This window comes from Rhipicephalus microplus, chromosome 5, assembly GCF_043290135.1.
Source record: "Rhipicephalus microplus isolate Deutch F79 chromosome 5, USDA_Rmic, whole genome shotgun sequence".
Classification (NCBI taxonomy): domain Eukaryota; kingdom Metazoa; phylum Arthropoda; class Arachnida; order Ixodida; family Ixodidae; genus Rhipicephalus; species Rhipicephalus microplus.
In genome coordinates, this window is record NC_134704.1 from 48,061,481 (window position 1) to 48,079,527 (window position 18,047).

Here is an 18,047-nt window from a genome sequence, read left to right on the forward strand (position 1 = left end):
CCCCAGTAAAGTTATTTTATTTTCATGAACTTTCTCTTGTTCTCATATATTGACATCATCGTGGCCAAATTTCTGCAAAATAGAGTTATGCCATGTCCTCTCTGGAAGCGAGTCAGTCCTAAAATAATTGTGTGTTTATTCAGTTTGAAGTTAAACAAGTTTACATTCATGCAAGTAAGTTTTATGAGTTATATTAATTTGAACATTCTACTTACAAATGTTATCATAATCTACATAATGAAAGTTTATGCTCTTGGCTTGAAATCAAAGACTTAACATAGATCAACTAAGTTTAAATAAATATTGGTCACTTATTGTTTGCTCCTTTGATTCATGATGGATGGTAATTGTCTAGTATTTTTCCTAACCACTGATGTACCTTTTTACTTGAAGGTTTGCGATCTGCTGCTATTATACTCCGTGCTCGTGTTTATATGTGCCTTTATAATGCCGCAGTTTGATTTGTTTTGTGCAGTTCACTGCTGATAATCTATAATGCAGAGAAAGAGCCTCAGTTCGCTGATGTGTACGCTATATTGTAGCGCAGTCAGTTGGTAGCTTAGCCTTGGGTACGAGCCTCAGCACGTTGTTTGGAAATGCATGCCAGGTGTAGCTTTGGTTCGTCATGCATTGTGCGACCCATTACATCCTCACTGGTGCTTGTATTTTCTTTATATTTGTGTCATAATTCATTGATGGCATAGAATTCGCAGAAATTATGGGCCTTTCTCAAAAGCTGTTTGTGATTTCTTGCAATTAATTTTAATCCAAGAGGCACCACCCACTGTACGTGACCTTGAAGATGTTAAGACAGTGTATGTGCCACGGCATGTCGCAGGGGCTGCAAAATCTTTGAGCCCACGAATTTGAAACTACTCCTGCCACTTTGTATTTTCTGGCATGACGTCCTAAAATTTCTACAAACTCGAAGCAACAACAGACTGTGCTGTCTATATGAAACAGGAATTGGAAAGCTCTGTTCATTTGACATCGAGAAAGCAGTAGATTAGAAATTGTAAAAAAAAATTGTGTATCTATTCAAAACATGAATGCTGCTGATGACTCAAGCATACAACAGTAGCTAAATGCTCTCGCTCCCCCCCTCACCAAGCTTTTTCTAAACTTGTGCAAATATCACTTTTTTGGCCTCATTGCAGTATATTTACTACAAAAGGTTTTATTTACAAGTTGTCTTCTTTACATACTAGTCTAATTATATAGTTATTTGCATCAGCACGAAACAAACATGTGGTGCTACATATGTGCAGTCTACTATCCACTTTGCATGCGGACTAGCAGTCTTGCTCATTGCCATTTGCTCCGGCTGCTGAGCATTGTGAAAAAGCTTGGAAAGTATTTAGTCACGCTTCCACCAATGACTAGCCGGGTAAATTGAGTAACTGATCCGGTGAAGCTAAGCTGGCTAAACATATTGTTATCACCGTCGTGACTGATTGCTCTGAAAAATGCTGAAAAACGTTGCATACCGAGTGTGAAGGCGACTTTCTGGCTCCCGTGAACTGTATCAACTAAAGTGAGCAGGACTTCGAAATCAGTGGCGAGTTACGTGCCATTTTTAAGACAAACAATGCTCCTAGGCACTGCTCACATGCTACGAGGCTCCCGATTGGCCCAGAGCCACCATAGCCAACATATTGCAAGGTGGCATGAAAATGCAGCAAGTGCAGAATGTTTGTTTTGTAGCATTATCAATGTTTCATTCAATTTTGTGCAGTTAGTACTTTAGGCCCAAGTACAGCTGGTGTAGTTGCATGTGACAGTGTTTGATACAGGTTGGCCTACTAGACCGTTACTGTAAACAGTATTTCCTGTGGTGAAAACCAAAGATAGTTGTTCTTTCCAGCCATTGAAATGGATGCTTTCAACTGAGCTGAACCATAGCTGTAACTGCATTAGCAATGTGATCAATGCCCGTTGTATTTTGTGTTCAGTTTCTGTTCTCCTTTACAATTTGTAACCAGTCAGAGATTGTGTGCCGTAAATGACTTGTACCTCTACAGTTGTAGGAACAGTGAGTAAAATGTGGTACACGTTTACAGCAAACTTTTTCCATGTTTGCTTCCGTGTCGCTTTTTTGCCTTTCATGATTTGGTTATGTCAATTAAGATGAAAGCTGTAGAGGGGCTTGACACATGCTTCACTTTCATACCATTGTGTCCCGATCATCGTCAGTAGGTTCATGTTCCCAGACGTAGCACATGAACCCATTCATTGTCATTTTGACCTATAACTGCTGGAGATTAGAACCATCTTTTTGGGTCTATACACCTTTTTACAGGAGCACTCTCGAATCGATCACCTGCAGGGGTCGAGGGTATGCTCTAACTGTTGCCATCGTGCCTTGGGCTGCGCATTCCATACCTCTACACATGGCAGGCTTAGATGTAGCACGTGAAATAGACGCCTCTTTCCGATAAAAAGTGGCTGTTGTGGCAGGAAAGTGTGCATGTTCGAAGACCAAACCATCTAACCCTTACCTCGCTGTGTAGTGTATGGGTACACGAACAATCAGCGCAAGAAGAAAAAGAATTCGGGTGGCATCGTGTCTGAAGCACAGTACAACACGCGATGAGTACTGGTGTGATTTGTTAGCGCTAGATCGCATTTCGTTGTCGCCTGCATTGGGGAAGCAGTGGGTGTCGTCAGAAAATCGGGAGAACCTCTGCGTGTTGCCATTGTCATGTCTCTGCTCACGGCAGTTCGTTGGCGGCAAGAAAACCGACGAGAACAACGTTCCTGTGCTGCATCTTGAATGCCAAAAAAAAAAGAAAAAGAAACAGACGGGGCCACACTTGTATAGAGCGCCTAGCCGGCTGCTTTAGCTGCCGTTTTCTGCAAAAATATGTGAATACTGATGATGTAATGATACGTAACAAGGTTATATAGCATGAACTATTTCGCTATAAATCAGGCTTGAGCAGAAGCTTGTAGCTAATGTGAAATAGCAGCTGCTGGCAATAGCGTCCACAGACACGAACTACGCTGCTCTAGGTAAGTGTGGTTCTGCCTGTGCGCAAATCGTTGAAGGTACTGTGCTTGCTGCTACTGGTACCTACGACGAAGCGACACCGCTCGCAGAAGCGGAGCGCATTCTTGTGCAGCTAGCGCAAATGCACGCCACTGAACGGTTCAGACAGTGACAAATCGATCAATGGGTGCCACGATATCACATAAAGCAAAGCAAGCGAAAAATTGGCGAACACCGGCTTTAGCAGGGATCTCACACCAACAGATAACGCGCTGGCTCGAGTACGCGCAGCCCTAGATAGTGATTTTGCCAAACTTGGCCGTTAAATGGCGCGCATTAAAATATGGCGGCCCCCTGTCGTGAAAACGTGTATAGACCTCTTCACAGGAGAGGGGGGGGGGGGGGGGGAAGGCCGCCGTGCTGGGCTGCGCACAGGAGTACAAAGGCTGACATAATAGCCTTGGCAGTGAGCTTTCGAGGGGCTACACATGTTCAGTGCAGCCTTCTTTTCTCAGTGAGCCTTCTCACTGAGAAAAGTTGGGGGGTGGGTCTGAGCACTCCCCCCCCCCCCCCAGATAGTGGTCACTGTCGGCTGCACGCTGGGGAAACCAGCAACTAACGCGAAATTTTCCTTCGCCACAGTAATCGCTCAATTATATTGTTACGAAGAAATGCAAATGTTACCAGGGAATGCTTTAATATAGTGAAATCTTTCCAACATTTCTGCTGTGACAATTGTCCTAGAAGGCTCTTTGCCCTGTGGGCCGCCTATGCGACGCTTTCGCGCCTTCTACTGTAGCATTGCAGAGCAGGCTACAGTACAAGGCGCGAAAGCGTATACAGAATGTTCATGTGATGTCACTTCCGCCGTTGTCGCCCTCTCCCGCCATGTCTGGGTACCTCCCTGGGTACCTACGGCAGTTCGCGTGCTGCGGTGCGGTTTGTGGGGGGCTCGTTATCTGTTGCTGTGTACGGTGTTGAACGAGAAGCATTGTGTTTTTTTTGTTGTCGTACTTTAACGAGCTCATCGGATCAGGAAGGCCTCGTTTGTTCACTCGATACAAGACCAGAAAATCAAGATGTGCGGCACGGATACCAGCCACCGCGTACACCGGCTGCCCGCCACGACCTACGAGGGCCCGTTATCTCGCTTTCACTACAAACACCACAAATTGCGTGGCCCGAGAACAAGTGAAAGCCCAAAGTCTCTCGAGCCGCAATTTTAAGAGTCGATGAGCGAAACGCAGCAGCTCCCATCGAAAACGAGTTTTACAGAGCTAGGCAAGTTTACAAGATATATAATATTAATATTAATATATTGCTGTGGCCCATGCCACCAAAGCCCCCCCCCCCCCCCGAAGAAATACCCCGGAAAGAAACATCCCGAAGCTCTGCTCCCTCTTCGGGGACTACTAAGTCAACTTGCCGCACCAGCAGCCCTCAAACTTGCATCGTGAGACAGAACTAAACGGGCGCAAGCACGAGGAGACAACACGGCAGCGGTAGGCGATGGAGTCGGTAGGTAGTTGTTGTTGTTGTTGTTGTTCTCCTATGGTTAGTGGCACATACCCACTGTGGGGGATCGGCCAAGAATCGAGTGGCTTTAAAATTTACTGTTCAGATTTAGAATGATGGAGGTATAACAGAAAAATTACCGATAGCCTATAGGCAAGTGTGGTGCTTAATGTAATGCATACAAATTATTACATAAACAAATTTATTCTTAGAATAGAGCAATAATCTGATTTTATACGTATATAATTATGTGAACATGTTAAGGTAATGAAACTGGTTAATTAGTCAACCTATTAGTTTCATCGACCCGGGCATGGCGGTGGCGCATTTCGGAAGTGACGAAGGGGCGCTGCGTGACGCACGTGCACACTGTTTTGTTATGGAGGGGAACGAGCAATCGTTTTATGGACCAATCAGAGCGCTTACTTCTTCAAGGAAATCATTTTCTTTAATCAAAAATGAATAGCATCATCCCTGCTTAATTTTTTGTCGAAGCTGCTGTGAGCCGATAATTCTGACGAAATCTTTTTCAATGTTTTAGTTTTGCCGTACTGAAGCGCAAAAAAAAAAAAAGCTTCCCGCTTTTGTTTCTGACAGACCTGATCAGCCTTCATTATGGTAACTAGGAGCGGTGCCAGCAGTTTGCTAAGTGGCGACGTATAAGGCAGTGGACTCGCCAGACCCGCTCCCTGGTTCACCGGACCAGGGAGAAGGTGAAAGACCATTATTTTTATCTCTATGCAGGCCTAACTGAGAGTCGGGCTATTTAGTTTTCATTCAACTCGAATTGCCGTTTACAGCTCAATCGCGAAAGAGTTGGTAAGCCACTGCACATGCGATCCCTTGTTTCGCTTAGAAGTTCCTTGTTAAAAGCATCGTCGTTATCGAGCTTGCTACCTCGTTCGTAAATTTAAATACATTTATGCCTTTATGATGCGAGCTTTCGCCTTTGCTGCCAGTGCGCGTTCTTACATACGCTTGGCGGGTTTCGTCGTGACTGATCTCACGGCCGCGAACGCTTGAGTGTGATCTTTTCGACGCTCGTTGGCCAAACTCCCCGTGACAACGTACCAATTACAGCGGCCTAGGCCTAATCAGAGTTGGTTCTTTGTTGCATTTCAGTAGTGATATGGTGTACTAGAATGTTCTAGTACACTATAGTAGTGGTATAGCGTGCTAAGGTGTGGCTTGGTTCGGAATCAACGAGACTCTTTGCGACGGCTCCACTTGGAAAAAAGGGGATACATATATCATTAATGAAAACGAGAGTGACGCATGGTTCGCGATTCGATTGCGATGTGTTGAAATCCGGTACGCGCGCACCGTGGAATTGAGCAATGGCGTCTTTCAGCGCGTGAAATTTCAGACGTGATGTTACATAGCTTCTCTGTAATGTGCATAATCGAGGTGGTCTGAGAAGTCGACGATTTTTCGCGAATGGTGCTTACATTTGGTAACCCTCCCCCCCCCCCCCCACTCTTATCCCATTTATTTCGTTGGCAACGCGGGTGTTTGAACTTTAATTTCTTTTTTAACATTCCGAAATCGCTGTGAGCACACCACGCATCGTATGCTTTGATTCTCGGAAACGCAAGGCTGCATGCTTAACACAATTTTGCGCACGTGCCACGCTTGAAAAAAGTTGGTTTGGTTATAGTGCGGATATTTGCAAGTTACGTTATAAGCGGTCTACATCTGTATATTTAATCATATATGTGCTTATTAGGTTGTACAGTCCTGCTATATCTAGTGCAAGCTATATCGAGCTTTTTTGTCTTGTTTTGGTTAGTAGATGGACACAAAATCATCGACAGCCTCTTAATTTCTTTGGTAATGTACTGTGTACCCCCAAAGCCCTCTTTGACCATGGTCAGAAAACGCTGCAGGTCAGTAGTCGAGATCTCTCAAAATGTGAGGTAGATGTCACAGCACTGCATGCGATTAGGAACTTGCAATTATGTTTCAAAGACAGCTAGAGAATGCTCACAGTAGTCTTAGCGAATTGCATACGATATAGACAGGCCCCACTACAACATGACGGGTGGAGGGAGTGACATTTGCCAAGTAGAGCATTTGGGTGCTGCATAACTAGCCACCATAGCATAGCTACTATGGCTGCCACGTGGCCGTGCTGCACTCTAGTGCTAGAACTATGCAGCACAGGAAAGCGTCATTGTGCTCATGATCCCACCGAAAAAAAGGGCTGATGTGTTCGAATAAAGGAAGGTAAAAGTGCACAAGGTCCTATAATGATTGCTGACACGGCTGCTTGCCTCTTCGTCATCGCACTTGCGTAGCTTTGTTTCATATGATGAAAGAAGAAGGTGCACCTAAATGCATGGGTCGGCAACTTTGCTCATACTCGACAAATCTTACAGATTCGTGCAGCAAACAAATTGCGAGGCTACAAACGCTGATGGTGAACTTCTTAAATGATTATGTACTTTCAACATTTGAGCGACCAAAACTGCACCACCACAGGGCCAAGGAGCAATTTCATAGTTCAAGCAATTAAACGGCTCGGAGCACCGCAATGTTGTCTATGAGCGGGCGAAGAGAAGTAGGACAGGTGCACAATTTTAGGGGCACCTTAGTGTTGCTGTGTGCATTGTCTGCTGTTGCGACGGTTCATTTCGCTTTGCGCACATCTCCTGAATCCTCGCAGTGTCTGCTAGTTTCTCTAATAAAAAAAAAATCACAGTTTTACCAGAAAGACGGAGCAATGAATATTATAGCAACATATTCGAATGTTTTACAAAGCAAGGCTAGCACTTTTAGGAGTATTATTAAATGTAGTATACATGCGCTTGATAAGTAACCAAGTTTCTTGCGGCGCGGCCACAGTAGATGACCACAAGGCTCGTGCATAATGACGGCGTTGATAAAACGCCTCTCATGGGCAGCGCGTGCTGGTACCAAGGGCTATACGTCGTGTGTGGCCGCTGGTGGCAGTTTGTTACGTGTAGCTTCTAATACACCTTTTGAACCTTCTTGTGTGTGTGCTGAGAGCGCAGGCCGTAGAAGCTCCCGCCTGCTGTGGGGGCAAGAGCCGCGCTACCGCGGCAACCATAAGCGCCCCCCCCCCCCCCCCTTTCGCTCACGAGATAAGCGCACGCGCAGACGACCTTCGGCCGTAAAGGCAATGTTCGCACCACAGAAAGAGAAGGCTAGCGCATCGATATATATATACACGGTAATGACGGTGGCGGCGACGGCAAAAACCAGCAGAGACTGTTCATATCATTGCTATCGCAATAGAAATTACTGCTCGCGCTGCACAACAGTTAACCTGCCACCCCGTATACACTCAAACCACGGTATAAGGAAGTAAGTGAAGAACAGGTCTGTCATTGATACAGCGTTAAGAATATATGTTAAGTATAATGACTTTTTGGATATGACAAAGTACTTTCATGGCCAATGCTTCTTTATTTTAATGAAGTTAGAATGCATATAGGCTCTTTAGTGGAGCTATTTCAAAATGAAGCATCTGTGTGGCACTTGATACAAAACACGATTGCTACGGCCTTCTGTATGAATGGGTGAGCTTGTAAGGAGGTAAACAGAATGAAGAGCCACAAGCCCGTTTATCAGCCCTCGAAACATACAACAAAGCACCACTATTGCTGAAGGGTCCTTTATTTTATTTTTTTTTCCTCTTGCGCAAGTCACACATGTATGATACACGACAAATCGATTCGCCAATCCAAAATGTTACCATGACCTGCCAAAAAAAGGTCAGTTTGGGTATTGTTCATACAAAAATGTTCACAAAGCTCCGGTGTGTGCATGACATCTTCCATGTTTCCTAGCAATAAAAGAAAAAGAGACAGTGGCTACCCTTCATGCCGTGAACATTGAATTGTATTGTAGTGGCAACAATACAGCAGCAAATGGACAGCGCCAACAAAAAGCACTTGAGACAAGACGCTTATGCATGTGTGACATTTTCAAAGAAAAATATACAATACAATGTAAGTATGTACAATAAAAATCCACCCTATGCTGTCTTCACATGTTATACATGAAAGACAGTAAGTACAGGAGAAAAAAAAGGGAGGCTTGCTGTGACGTAGGTGGAAGCTGCTAACGCAAAAAAAAAATCACGTGAAAGAACTCGCTCTTGACCATGTCGTTTGCAGACTTCTTAGCGGAACACAGGTGTCACAGACGCACGCATCTGTCATTTCAAGTCATTCCATCTTGAGTTCTCTTGTAAGGCAAGCCATCACAACCCCAACACTCTTCTGACGTCCATGTCACCAGGTTTTGGGAACTTGCCTTGCAGCCATCTTGACAAGGTGGTAGTCTTTGAATGTCCTTAAATACATGTACACTGATTAAAAAAAAAAATGGAAAGGAAAAGAAACAACAACAACGCAGGAGAGAGAACATTCGAACAGCCTAGAAGAGCAGTGTGCTCATGCCACCCATGTCTCCCTGTTCCTTGATGAAGATCTCGAAGTACTGATAGATGATTGTGACTGCGAGGAGAATACCAGTGCCGCTTCCGATGGCACCTGCGTGAAGGGAGGCAATGCCAAGGCTCAGAGGGAGACATAATGCTTGCAATACAGGATGTGTTAGTTCAACAAACCTATAAGCCAGCAATACTTTTTTGCAGACTAGTTGGTTCATACTTAAAAAGATTGAATTGCTGCACAAACTTGAAGAAAAAAACAAGAGAGACAGGAAAGAGCGCACCTGCGCTCTTTCCTGTCTCTCTTATTTTTTTCTTCAAGTTTGTGCAGCAATTCAATCTTTTCAACTATAAGCCAGCTAGTCAAGTACTACCCTTTCACAAACGTTCTGCCATGCCACCTTGCAATATTCCGCAGGACCTATCTTCAGTATGCTGCACCCATATGCTTCAAGTTTTTGGCTAGTTGCCCTCATGCTACCGATTGCTAGAATCCTGGCAAGCTGAATTGGTAGGAAGACTACCCCAGAGAGGACTTGGTCTCGGATTCAATTCCTGAATGAGGGCAAATTTTTCTCTGCAGAGGCTTTTTTCCCCGAGAATTCTAATAGATTTTCTTTCGGCTTTGTACTCCAGAGTGGTTGATTGTCAATTATCAATATTCAAATATTGAACAGTATTCTAGTTGACCAAATATTTAAAGCAAACAGCCAGTATTCACACTATCAACAAATGTTTCTGACCCGCCTCCGCACCCATTTTGATCATTTGCAGAGATGCTTCACATTTGATGTAGTCCTAATTACTGCAAATGTTAAAGAAAAATTTCTCCCTCATTATCTTCGACTTGAAGCTAATACCTTGCATACATGCTTTTAGTTAGTGATGCAGTTATATTATGCAAAAATTCAACGTGACTGACAGCACAATAAGTAGCAACTTGATTACCCTTTAATGATCACTGTGCACGAAAATGTGTTCAATGAACACATTTTGGTGTTCAACGTGCTGAATGCGACACAAACTGTTCTAACAGCTTCTAGCAACAGTCTCAGTGCCTCACAATGAGTTCTTAGAAACTCCATGCAATTAGCCAGCACCATGCAATAAATTGTAATTGCAATGCATTAGTCGACAAGAAATAGTAACTTGTGCCTGGAAGAGGATACAGCATGTGTATTCTATCATAGAGTCTAGTACTGCATTTGGAGAAGATGACTCTTGCTACTCACCCAGGAAGTCGGCCAGCACTGACAGGGCCCCGATGCACAAGCCCCCGAATGCAGCTGCGGTGGGGATGTACCTGTTCAGCTCGTGAATCATAGACTTCTCTCTGTGACCACGCATGACCATCTGTTGTTCCTTTAGCTGCTTGGCAACCTGAAAGACAAGAGATGCAATTGTACGCAGCGTCCATCACAAAACCGAGCGTAAGATTGTCGCGCCATAATGCTGCCACCTTCACTGTGCAAGAAGTGCGCTTGGAAGCATCGCAGGGTGTCTCTTAACGAACTCTTTTGTTTTTCCATTTAAGAGGTACACTCCACTTTAAAGCTTGCTTAGAATATGTAAATTTATGTACTGTTTTCAAATATGCAGTTGCTTTTCTAATGCAATGTGCAATTTATAAAATATCCACGAATCTAAGATTTTTTTTCAGCACTGACAAAGTCACAAAGTAAACGAGCATATCGAAATTATCTCAAATGAGAACTGCATGCAAGAAAACAATAAGTAACTTTCTAAGTCAGTTTGATCGAAGTTATGGTATGTTGAGCATTCACGATTTAGATTTCAACTTGACATTAACTCACTCGATCATGTTTAGAGCTGTCACAACTTTCGATCAACAGATCAAAAACACCCACTTTTGGCCTATTGCATACAGTTTTCCTTCAGATTATTGAATGTTAACTTCGCAACTTCCTTGGTTCAGGAGAAAATCTTGCTCTCAAAAAAAAAAAAAAAAACAAAAAAACACACACACACACACGAAGTGTTCAATATTCCAAAATCGACCTGATGCAGCAGAAAAATAGTAAATAGAAAATAGAAAAATAGTAAATAGAAAAATAGTCGCATCGTTGAAATCGGCAAACAAAAGTAAAACTCGGCAAATTTCATCACAGATAAAAAAAAAAAAAACTTCTAAAGAGAAATTTACCCCCTTTGTTGGCCTAAAAGCACAGCTGAACACCGAGAACATTGTTCACTTACATCCTTGGCACTAGAGCCAGACACCTCGATCCACGTCTTGGAGAAGAAAGCGCAGGAGCCCAGCATGAACACAATGTACAGCACCGCGTGAACGGGATCTTCCAATATGTGAGCCAAGTTCTCGGGCGGCGAGAGGTAGTAACATAGGCCTCCAATGGGGTACGCCCTGGCTGGACCCGCACCGCCGACGTCCTAAACAGAGAAACGAGCAAATACAAGAACAGCAGATTCGCCAAAATTCGTGAAAGAGAATGTGGATCCTTTTATAATTGTGTCACTGTATTCCAGCGAGGTAGAAATGAATTTTACAACAACTTTTTAAAAGTAGCTAGAGCTTCGTTAAACCCCGCTTATTATACGCCGACATACAGGTGGACTTGGTCGCAGATAAGTGCGAGTGTGTGCAGATGAACATGAATAGCTTTTTCCAGCCACTAGGCCAATAAAGGTGCTTTTTTTTTTCGAGTCCATCCTTTTTTTTCGTACTACCAATCATTCAGATTTTTCGACGGTTCTAGTAGAGTCTGAGTAAAGGGTCGGCGACAGCACAAATGTCTCTGCTGAACAACAGCAAGCGAAAAACACCTGTCACGCCAATGAATGCACGGGTGTCCATGAAAGACGGACAAATCTGTAGAGACACTCACCGCCCAGACTCCCAAAAGGTTGACGAAAACATTTCCACTGAACTTCACAGCAAGCATCTGGGGGGGAAAAAAAGTACGAAAGGTAGGAAGTGAAATTAGAACATACATACTTAAAGAACAGAACATTCGACACTTCTTATAAGTTCTTTTGAATATTTTTAGCATGCTAATGACAAGGCATCAATATTGATGAAGAAGTGCACTTAAAAAAACAAAGAGACATATTCATGCACGCATGAAACGCACACATGAACTGTACTGAGAGTACTGCTTTACTGCTTAAAGGCCCATATTGCATTGCAGGAAGCCAGCGTATGAGCAACTCCTTGCCACAGGGCTCTGTACTATATGCAATGAATTGTATTACATAAAGGACACATAACAGTATTTTAAGCTTAATTTACACAGTATGCTCTGACTAAGCAACTTTCTCAATAGTGTAGCACGCATTTAGGTTGATAACGAAACGGATGCATTCACGGTAGTCATGATAGTCAAACCTACAGGTAGACGAGTTTGCATATAAGCAAAATTTTTACACCTGAGGTCTCAAGAAAACGACAGTAACGTCACAAGCATGACACAAGCATCAATTCTAATCTTTTCACTTTCCTATACAGTGCTTCAGACTGAAACAAGAGAGTGGCAGCCAAGAATTGAGCTCGCAAGGTACGACATCAGTGCATGCTAAACAGGCACTTGAACCACGATGGCCCGTGAAAAGGGATCGCACAGTTGGCTCACCTGAGAGATGACGTAGAGGTTGGAGACGAGTGCGGACTGCAGAATGATGGGGATGTTGGACGTGTAGAAGAGCTTGATGGGGTATGAGCTGTACTGCCCACGGTAGCGGGCAGACTTGATGGGAAGATCCACACGGAAGCCCTGAAGAGAGAAGATTTTGCGTCAGTCTAATGAATTGTCTACTAATTTTTAACATTTCTCATTGAGATCTCTAAACGCCTTTGACTTCCAAGACAAGAACGTGCTTTTTTTCCCACATTCACTACCCTCCTAACAGGTATTACTCCTCCTCATCACTTATTACAATATTAAAAACGTAGAAAAACATCAGCACTAAGTGTTGAGCCAATCAGGCTTTTGCGCTTCTTGAGTACATGCAGTCATCTCCGCTTGCGCAGTCGAAAAAGCACAAAAAAGAAGCGGAAGTGGTTGATTGCACATAATAGCCATGCGAGACAGGCCAGAAAAGGCTTGTGTCTGTCTACATGGCAAAGTAGGGTAGGAAACCCTTCACAACAGATATTTCACGCATACGGCCTAACGGAGAGCTCGCTTTCTCACAAAGTCGTGTGAACAGACTTCTGGATTTCCCAGGTTGTTCAGCAGCCCTTTCACAACACGGCAAGGCTTATTAAGGATAACTAGCAATGACAAGAAGTCAGCGAGCACTGTACCTGAAAGTATATGACTATGGCGAAGACTAGCACTGTGGCCAGCAGGTTCATGAGGTTCGGCAGGTTGGCACGGTAGAAGGCCTCTCGCAGGGCGCGCACCTTGTCCGACCGGGTGGCCAGCAGGTGGAAGAGCGCGATGATGGCACCCTCAAATTCAGTGCCTGCACGGAGCAACCCGTGAAAGCCCCTCTATAGCACTTCAATGAGTTTCAGGAGCATGAGCCCATTTCATTAAAAAATTTACTTATGAAGTCTCTGAAAAAAACTATCTAGTACCGGTGTGCTAAGGTGGCTTCATGGCAGTGCTTAAAAGCCATGCAGAAAAACTAGCTTTGCAAGATTACGCGAGAATTTTTTTTAGAGAGACAACTGAAACTAGATTTTAATTTTACGTCGTCCCCCCACCCAACTTCAGATTTGAAATTCAGATAAAACGGGTCCACCTACAATAATGTAAATAAGGTAGTCAAAATTACAACCATAATCAGGATCGGTCGCCAACTTGACGAGAAGTGTTGCTGTTTATTACATCGGAACATGACCCATCAGCAAAACACATATGGGGGCATAAACTGATACACTTGAACCTCAATGTAACGAAATATCATCACTTATAACAAATAAAAAGAACAATGATCTTGTCATAGTACTCAAATTTTGATAAAACGCACCCAGATTTAATGAAATATCGGTTATAACAATGTAAATGAAGAATAGTCTTGCAATCTTTATAACAAATTGTGGGATATAACATTTATTTTTATGTAAGATGCACCTTGCTTATAATGTGGTTTGAGTGTACAGTGTTACAATATACCCTTATAAAAACTTTCAAATACAGAGAAGCTATTTCTGTATCACATGAGACGTCGTTCTAGGGAGGCCAGAGTGAAACAACAAAACTCGCTGCCACCCTCCGCACCAAACCAAGCACACATTTTTCTCACCACTTACCTCGGCCAGTGTTGACAGTTGCCGGACTGAAGGCCTTCCAGACGATGGTCTCACAGATGTTGGTGGCAATGAAGAGGGAAATACCGGAGCCCAATCCATAGCCCTTCTGTAGCAGCTCGTCCAACAAGAGCACGATGAGACCCGCCACAAACAACTGGATGATGATGAGGAAGCAGACGCCAGCGCCGATGTCGGCAGGGTCACCGTACATGCCCGTCATGACGTACACGATTGCCTGGCCGATTGTGATCACCATACCGAACACTGCAAAACAATATGGAAGGCAATGATTCGGTGAAACGACAGCACCTATGGGTGTCTTCGGATTGTAAAGACATCCTCCCATGCGTTGCACCTTGTTTGAAAATTGCGAGTTGGTGTTTGATGAACAATGAATCTAGCCTTGCAGGAATTGTGGGAGAGTAGCCAATTCTAAATCTAGCCCTGAAGTTACTCTACAACAACAAAATCAACCTGATTACGGAAATAAAGTTTTGTTCAAGCCAAGTTCAAAAAGAAAAAGTAATGCGAATTGAACATGATGCAACATTAAAAACTGTGCAAGTTGGTAAAATGCCCTGGCAAACGAATAAATGCTTGCGTTTCATTTCTTCTTCAAAGGGACGTTTGTTTGTGAATTGTAGCTTTAGCATATGCAAGTCTTTTTTAATTTTTTTAAACACTAAATTCTACCCCAAAAATATTGACATAAATTCCCTGTATACCTCAGAAAACTTATACAGTCACATGATCAGCAGGTTATATAGCATTTTTCGTTTCACGGTGCTCTCCAAGTAATGGCATAGCATTTCGTGTTTTCTTTGCCTAATTGTCCTCGTAAATTCATACTCACACATATATGAGCTCGACTACCTATTTTTCGATAACATTTTCATTCGCTTTGACATCTCATCATAGTATGTGTATCCTTTTAGAACCCTGCAAAATGCACTTCGCGCAACGCTTTGCGACACTTACGCTTCTGTGCTCCGTTGAAGAGTGCCCTGTCTTTTGGTGTGTCCCCAACCTCAATGATCTTCGCGCCCGCAAGAAGCTGCATGATGAGACCTGATGTGACGATGGGCGAGATGCCCAGCTCCATGAGGGTGCCTCGGTTTGAGGCAAGAATGACTCGCATCCAGTAGAAAGGGTCTGCAGAGTCTGAAGACATAATCCCAAAAAGTGGGATCTGCAGAGAGAGAGAGCGCGAGAAAAAAATGTCACTTAGTAGAAGCACTTTACGAGGCAGCTTTTATGATAGGTAACTTCAACCTGTAACTTGTTGCTTTTTAGTTCGAGCAACTTTTAACCGAAGCACTGTTATATATACGACAGTAACATTACACTATCACAACTACTGAAACGCATATGATTGACAATGTGCTAAATAAATTGGGCTAGATAAAGCTGACACAGGAGTTTATTACAGAAAGCTGGAATTTTTTTGCCACATAAATTTAAACACAGTACTTAGTAGTGCCATTTGCTGTTTTACAGAAGCAGCAAAATAACAATATCTGACCTACAGTAACCTTAGTATACTACTCTCTGGCTCCGTGTAACTGTACTGTACACCACTGTGTATTTTACAGGTAATGTGCTTATGACTGGTTAAGATGTGCAATATATTCTCATCTCCAATATAATGAGAAATCAAATTAAAGATTTCCATTACATGAATGCACCTGCACTGATAACGAGAGTCACAATGGACATTGACGTCCTTACCAGAAAAAAAAAAAAATTCTTCTCTACATTTGCCGCTTTACATGAGATTGGGGTGTTAATTCACAGATGCTTCCATTAAAGGTCCAAATACATTCGCCCATAACTACTTGCAACTGGACATCTCACTCAAGTAATCAAACGTCAGATGCAGTCTTGCTTATTTCTTTGAATGTGAGATGCATTAAAACCCAACGTTATGACACGACAGTGACGATCATAGTGGCCAGATCAGGGGTATGACATTGCAGCTGGTGCCTATATAAATAAACAACTACCCCATTATCGAGCTAGGGCAGCTTCGCACGTTTCGGCGGTCCTATAATCAGTTCTTGCTTTTTTGCCATGTTCTGTACCTTTGGAGTTCCAAGTCTCAGAATTAACAATGCATCAGCACTGTCTGGCTAAGCTCTATGAAACTCGTGTTCAGTAACACTAATAGTTGGGCCAGTTGAGAGTCCGGTGCTTGTGTTCCTCGTCAGTGTTGTGCGTTTTTCGTTGCACCGTTTCATAACCACGGACACCACTGTACTGTTCAATTACACAAACAAACGAAACAATATCATCATATGTTTCTGCTATCTGCGCAAACCCCCCCGTTTATTCACATACTGCAAAACCGACCAAACTCCACCTGTCAAACAAACAGCACGAAACATGCCTAGAACAGTAACTTCTTTTTGGGTTAATTCTGCCTTTTGATGCTGCCAACAAACACGATTCTTAGTAAGCGCTAATCCATATGCTGCAAGTGAGCATCTACTCTCCATCCGATGCCATTCGTTAAGCAGCACAACCCACTTGAAATGTATCGAGGTCAAGTAGGTGCTTTTAGTCTTACCTGGCAACAAACGAGGAAGATGAATAGGGTGATCGCAGTCCATAGCACCTTTTCTCGAAACTGAATCTGGAATTACAGGAGAACATAGAAGGTAGTGCCATAAGTATAGTTTGACTGTAAGAAACAGGGAGCCTAGACATGTTTACGACAGAAATACCCAACGTATTGCTTACTTTTCGTTCTGGCTTTGCGACTTCGGGGAGGATTCCACAAAATGGTTTGATAACTTCTAAGAATTTTACTGCAAAGATAAAAACACGATAACATTATATGACAGCAAGCTCGCCACATCAGCAACACCAATTCATACATCATATGTTAACGAAGTTTCAGCGGGCTTCGTCGTCACACCAAGGTGACCGCATTGTAATGAGAAAGAGGTAAGACACTTTTGATGATTAGACTTTGCAAGACTGGTTGGATATCTATGCACGTCCCGAGAAGGAAAATTGTGCAGATACATGCGACACTAGTGCACAAGCGATAGGATGCGGAATGTAGCGGTAACTTTAGCTGCTTGAGAACTTTTAAACATTTCGCGAGGAACGAACCACAAGTGACTAGCGCTCGCTCGCGCCCGGAACTTTCACGGTCATGAACATGAACTGATGACCCTCCGTATAATGACCTAGATGGGATATGCCACGAACGAGGCTTTGGGTGATAGTACAGTAAAATAACACTCAAGTATGAAAACTGTTTGTGAACAAGTCACGTAGGACCGGCTGTTACGTCCCTGACAACGTGTCAACGTCACCAGGTTGACACTCAAGGCGGCTTTCACGGTGACCCCGAAAGAAAAACCAGCCAACTTCGACGCAATCCCCACTGCCGAAAAAACCCCGCTGGATCATCGTACGGAACGAATGACAAAAGCAGTGCTCGTGTACAAATCTCCAATTCGTGAGACATCCACTGAAAGACGTCGAGTGGTGCCCCTACGGAAGCCAACCAACGCGAACACCCAAGAATGCCGGCATGAAAAATCCGCGTCAAAACCTTTTCCACTGTCGCGTCAATCCCAACGATCGAACGTTGGATCGGCTGTTGTAAACACTGCCTAGCACGCCGGGCTATGTAATAAAAATGCTGCGAAATCGCTCTACTTACTCCCCATGTTGTTCACTTGAGAGACCACTCGCCGAGTAGTGTATGCGACGGCCGACTACGACGAACTGTCCAACCACACACACGCACACGGCTGCCAGCGGCAGCTAACAACCGGATAGCGTAGCGTACACCGGAGCAAAAGAACTGACCACGTCGCCAGCGTTGCGCATGACGTTGCAGCCGCACATTGTGCAGAGCATGCGTGCGTTTT

The 18,047-nt window shown here is 43.7% G+C and overlaps 1 protein-coding gene across 1 annotated transcript; it reads right to left on the reverse strand.

Moving 5' to 3' along the window:
• Nucleotides 1-8,435: 8,435 nt before the first annotated feature.
• Sec61alpha (SEC61 translocon subunit alpha) lies at nt 8,436-17,971 on the reverse strand. Its single transcript, XM_037425584.2, has 11 exons — nt 17,837-17,971; nt 16,900-16,967; nt 16,727-16,792; nt 15,139-15,349; nt 14,161-14,424; nt 13,207-13,367; nt 12,533-12,673; nt 11,789-11,845; nt 11,142-11,333; nt 10,157-10,304; nt 8,436-9,024 (listed from the first exon to the last, which is right to left on the reverse strand). Exons 1-11 carry the CDS (start codon nt 17,841-17,843, stop codon nt 8,909-8,911), a joined length of 1,431 nt encoding a protein of 476 aa, XP_037281481.1. The 5' UTR covers nt 17,844-17,971; the 3' UTR covers nt 8,436-8,908.
• Between the last annotated feature and the right edge of the window lie 76 nt (nt 17,972-18,047).